General features: G+C 34.7%; 1 protein-coding gene across 1 annotated transcript; it reads left to right on the plus strand.

The window, feature by feature from the left end:
* The first annotated feature begins 28 nt into the window (after window positions 1–28).
* LOC122525582 (probable medium-chain specific acyl-CoA dehydrogenase, mitochondrial) lies at window positions 29–3,617 on the plus strand. The gene is made up of 11 exons (XM_043648482.1): window positions 29–707; window positions 1,223–1,262; window positions 1,553–1,649; window positions 1,735–1,902; window positions 2,000–2,100; window positions 2,359–2,439; window positions 2,494–2,624; window positions 2,705–2,813; window positions 2,888–3,028; window positions 3,110–3,385; window positions 3,464–3,617. The coding sequence occupies exons 2-11, from the start codon at window positions 1,248–1,250 to the stop codon at window positions 3,611–3,613; spliced, it is 1,269 nt and encodes a 422-aa protein (XP_043504417.1). The 5' UTR covers window positions 29–707; window positions 1,223–1,247; the 3' UTR covers window positions 3,614–3,617.
* The last annotated feature ends 2,078 nt before the right edge of the window (window positions 3,618–5,695 follow it).

A 5,695-nucleotide genomic window follows, 5' to 3' on the forward strand; every position in this document is an offset into this window, starting at 1 on the left:
TTTATTTATTCTTATTTTTTTACTTTCTCTTCTTTGCCTTTTAATTACCCACTTAGAAAAAGGCGCTAAAATTACGTCAAAATTACAGATTTAAATTGACGAATAGTATTAAAGAAATGAAATGACGTCAATTTTATTAATTTTAATAATTACCATCAAACATGAAATTTTTATAGTATTATTTAAAATATTTATCTATATTAGTCAAATAAAATATTCCACATTACATATTTCTAAGATACCTAAATAAGTTGTTCATTTGATTAAAAAGTTACGAGCACAACTACTTTCTTACGTTGCTTGTATGATGGGTAAAGGTAAGAAGAATCATATGTGTCATGAAAAGTGTCCATCGAAATACATTAAATTGGGGTGGCGCCACATTAGCATCAGGGTAAATTTTAAAGGAAGCGCCAATTATTATTAGAGTAGGTTGGAGAAATAAACAAGGAAAGAAAAACTTCCGCATACTTCAATTCGTCTATAATTACTACATTCATACCATACCCTTTGTCAACACCAGCGCCATTCTGGAAGGTTTTTGAATTGTTATTTATAGCATACGCTGGACATTTTTTCAAATTTTCTTCCATATGAGATGATTCTCCTTACCTTTACCCACCATAGTTGCTTGTCATTTATATGTGTTGTCATGATTCTTGAACTAATCACCATAAGGCCTTAACGATAAATGAAAGTCGAGTTTGGTAATACATAGATAATATAAATGCATAGATAACATAATGCATAAATTTTTCCTTATTTTTTAACTTTACTGACTTAACTTCAATAATTTGAACGATAAGACTTTATTTATATTCTATTTCCAGTTCTGGTATTCAATATATTACAATATATATACATACGTTTAATACGCAATAATAGTTGTTGCTTAATTCTTGACAAATATTGTTAACTAGATTTAATTTTATTAAAGATGAATAATTGCTTATACTGAAACAAGATAACATTTCAATTTATTTCCTTGTTGTCGAAATAATTCTTTGATACCGTTAACGAATATATTGTGTGTTTATTTTTATTTTCATTTCCGTTTTAATCTATACAGTGATAATACCATAGTCTTGACCATTACAAACGATTGTACTTTGAACTTAAAAAATATTTCATTTAAGCATATATATATATATATATAGGTGCTCGTGATAAACTTTTTAGTAGCCAGCCTATCGTAAGTTCTAATCGTTTTATTTTCAATAAGTTCACAGAAACCTGTAGACGCCAAAATGTTGCTTAAAAAGGTGAGTTTTAACGTATTCAAATATCTTTTAATTAATTTTTTCCGTTTTCTACATATTTCATTTAAACTTTAGACCTTTGACATCTTTCTTTTTTCAATATTGTTGTATTCAAACAAAATATATTGTAAGGAAAAAATTTAATTTGCATAATCATGTCTGCCTTATTTTAATTCTTACTAAGAAGTGAAATGGGTGATTCGTTATTTTTAATAAGAAATAATATTAATTGCTTCTACAATAACAAATATTTTATTATTATTTTATGTAAATATAATCACTCTAATTTCTAGATATTTAACAATGCCACGCTATATACTAAAATATTCAGAACATTTTCCACTAAAACTGAACCTTTGATATCGGAAGGTTGTAATGGTTTTAACTTTGGTAAGTATTTTGTCGAAGAGACACATTTTTTATAACTAGGATAGCAATTACTTTAATTAATCGCTTTATTTATCTATGTGTTTAGCATTAAATGATACGCAAAGAGAAATGCAAGAATTGGCACGTAAATTTACCAGAGAAGAGATCATACCTGTAGCTGCTAAATACGATAAAACTGGGGAATATCCATGGGATATACTTAAAAAGGCTTGGGGTTTAGGATTGTTGAACTCACATATTCCACATGAACTTGGTATGCTCTTATGTTATTGTAACAAGGATAGTTATTAAAGTAACAATATTATATCGTTTGTATGTAATGCAATTTAATATACAACTGTCGTATTTAGGTGGTATGGAACAAAATATTTTTGATGGTTGTCTAATAGTAGAAGAAATTGCATATGGTTGTTCAGGCATAGCAACTGCGATAGAAACTAATAATATTGGGGTAACAATTAGGTATATATGTACTGTAACTGATGGTGCGAGCAAGCAGAGCATGATTCTACATAAAAAAAGGGGGGCAAAAAATAGAATAAAATTTGTTTATATTATATAATGCTTTGTTTTTGAAAAAAAACAAGTTTTATAATTTGTCAAGTACACATGCACACTTATACCACTAGTTACAGAACACCTTGTATATTAACGGAATTGCAAGTTGTTGATATAGATAATTATTTTTTCCATATTTCTTTTTATATAGCAAACACCGGTGATTGTAGCAGGAAATAAGCAACAACAGAAAAAATATCTTGGTAGACTTCTGGAAGAACCTCTTGTGGCTGTTAGTAAAATAATGTAACATCAATATTTTTTTCTACACGTTGAATGTTTCTAGGCTTTCTGTGTTACTGAACCTGGTGCTGGATCCGATGTAGCAGGTATAAAAACTAGAGCTGTAAAGAAAGGAAATGAATGGATTCTTAATGGTACCAAAATGTGGATTACTAACGGTGGTGTTGCAAACTGGTATTTTTTAAACTATTAAAAAATAAATATATTTCTATATATGCATAAAGCAAGTTAATTGTATGTATCGTTTATATTAGGTACTATGTATTAGCGAGAACAAATCCTGATCCAAATGCTCCAGCCAGCAAAGCTTTTACAGGATTTATTGTAGAGCGTTCTTTCGAAGGTGTAACTCCGGGTCGTAAGGTAAGTTTTTTAAAGACGTTTCTTTTAATAATCACGCATTAAATTATATATTTATTAGAAAATTTCTTCTAAAGGAAATAAATATGGGACAACGAGCTTCCGATACTAGGATGATTACGTTTGAAGATGTTCGTGTACCCGAGGAAAACGTATTGCTAGGAGAAGGAGATGGTTTTAAAATTACAATGAAAATTTTTGATAGAACTCGACCACCGGTAACACACTCATACACACACACAGTAAAAGTGTGCTGTGTGTGTATGTAAAAGAATTAACATATATTTATAATTAAACAGGTAGCAGCTTTGGCTACTGGAGTAGCACAAAGAGCTTTAGACGAAGCTACTAAGTATGCATTGGAGCGAAAAACTTTTAACAAACCAATAGCCGAACATCAAGCTGTAGCATTTATGATAGCTGATATGGTTATTGGAGTCGAAACGTCTCGTCTCTCTTGGATGAAAGCAGCTTGGGCAATGGACTTAGGTTTGCCAAACGTTTCAGTTTATTCTAGCATTGCTAAATGTTATGCCGCCGACATAGCTAACAAATCTGCTACCGATGCCGTCCAGGTAACTTGAACTCTCATTTTAATTATGTATATTTTATAAATCAAAACATATAATAATGTACAATACGTATTTGAATAGGTCTTTGGTGGTGCTGGATTTAATACGGAATATCCAGTGGAAAAATTAATGAGAGACGCCAAGATTTTTCAAATATATGAAGGCACGTCGCAGATTCAAAGATTAATCATATCTAAAAATCATTTTGGTAAAGCTATAAAGAAATCATAAAACATAAAAAGAAAACAAACAAATATATATATGATACGTTTATTTATTATTAGGAAGATTTAAAAATGGCAATATATTTTTCTAAAATTGTTATTATATATCATTATTTATACGTTAATCGTTATGAAAGAAGTTTTATAAATATATATTATACATTTATAACAATCTTTGGAATAAAACACAGTAATAAAAAATAAACATCGTCGAAAAGAAAAGGGGGAAAGAATATTTAAAATACAATTTGAATTTGGCGGCGGAGGAGGATTGCAGATGGCGCAAGTATCGTTGCACGAAAGCGTTAGTCAAGTGCAATGTTCAATGAAAACGGATTACATCGTATTACGTCCGTCAAGCCATAGTTTTTACGCGGTTATATTTGGTGAAGTCGTGCGCGACGAGTTATGCAACGTTCGGTGTAAAAAGTCTCGTCGATAGGGTACTCGGATATCGTGACACCTGACCTACTTAGACAAAGCGGCTGTTTCTCTTGGAGAGCCATAACTCGAGGAGCTTGGAAAACGCTAAGAACACACGTTCAACGGCCTATCAATTCGAAGATTTGAAATCCTTAGGGACACCAGGAAACATCAAACTAATCTTTCGCAAATTGCGTCTTTTCATATCACGTTCGAAGTTCAGTGCCGTCGTTAGGAATCACCGGCGCCCGGATAAGTTTAACTACACTCGGTCTAATTAATTTTTCTCTCTCCCTCGCTCTGCTTTTTTATTCCCCTCTGAATCCCACACAAGTTATATATATATGCATCGTAAAGTCTACCTAACAACTAATAATATTCTTCAAAAGAAATAGAAATTAGATGAAGAAAAACTTTCGTTCTCGGTTAATACTTTGTACAAGTAAGCAGACCGAGTAAGCAATAGAGACTATCCTCACGGCACAGAATCGCACGAGCAACAAGGTAGGTAGTCGGTTTACGGTTTCTCCGTCTCTCTTTGTACTCTATATGCCGATGGTTTTCCCTTTCGTTACGCACTACCGTAACCATGCATTGCGGAACCGCGAGCAAATTGGCTAACCCATTTGCAACAATAATTTTCTGAACGAATTCAAAGAAATTTGGTTCGTGCGATACCACTGCAGAACGAATCCTTTTAACAAGCATAGATCGATCACGCGAACGATTGGTAATCGATAAAAAGGGAAAGTAACAATACTTGGATATTCTTTGTTGGTTGGATAAAAGTTAAAAAAGAGAAAAACAAAGAGAGAGTCAAAAGGAATTAAATGATAAAAGTAACGATGATGATGATGATGTTGTTGGTTGAAACTAAGTCGAGGCACTTGACGGCTGCTAAGAGCGCCCCTAAGATAAATCCGTTTGAAGGGTACGGGCCTGGAGGTCGGTCGCGCTGTCAGAGGAGCGCGACGGTGCGCCGGACGCTCGCTTGACTAAGGGAGTGCCCGTCCCGATGCAAAGTGTAAGTGAAGTGGCCTACAGACCTACATTTCTCTAACGTTCCATTTTTTCAAGTCGGCCGAACAGGAGGTTAAGAATTCGCGCGGGTCACCATTTTATACGGACGCGTGCGATGTCGCCGTTGTGTGATATGTCGATCGGCTCTCGATAGATAGAGAAAGAGAGAGAGAGAGAGAGAGAAAGAAAGAGAGAGAGTGAGTAAGAGAGGAAAAAAAGAAAGAAAGAGAGAGAGAGAGAGAGACACGGTGTAGCAGTTTCTTCTTTCGCCGTGGTACGTTCTGTCGGTGCTGCCGGGCGGCGCGGGGACAATTCAAAGAAAGAACGAGAAGGGAAAGAGAGAGAGAGAAAGAGGGTGAGAGCGAGAGTGACGACAAGGAGCGCGCGCGTCATTCAGCCAGAAAGAGAAAGAACGAGAACACACGGATCGGTGGAGAGACAGAGAGAAGGAAAGTCGTGCGCGCGCGGGCGCGCTGCAATAAGAGAGAGGGAGAGAAAGAGTAAAGCGGTGTGCGAGAGAGCGAAAAGAGAGAAATAGATGCGCGTGTAGGTGCTCTTTTAAGAACGGGAGCGCGCGCGCGCGCTCGAACCAAAGAGTAGGGGAAGAGAGAGAGAGAGAGAGCGAGAAAACGAACGAAAGAGCGAA

Source organism: Polistes fuscatus, unplaced genomic scaffold (assembly GCF_010416935.1).
Source record: "Polistes fuscatus isolate 324 unplaced genomic scaffold, CU_Pfus_HIC Scaffold9, whole genome shotgun sequence".
Lineage (NCBI taxonomy): Eukaryota > Metazoa > Arthropoda > Insecta > Hymenoptera > Vespidae > Polistes > Polistes fuscatus.

Coding starts and splice junctions, on each gene's coding strand:
- LOC122525582 (XM_043648482.1), top strand. Junction 2,440..2,493: donor TGGAAGAACCTCTTGTGGCT/GTTAGTAAAATA, acceptor GAATGTTTCTAG/GCTTTCTGTGTTACTGAACC. Junction 2,814..2,887: donor GTGTAACTCCGGGTCGTAAG/GTAAGTTTTTTA, acceptor TTTCTTCTAAAG/GAAATAAATATGGGACAACG.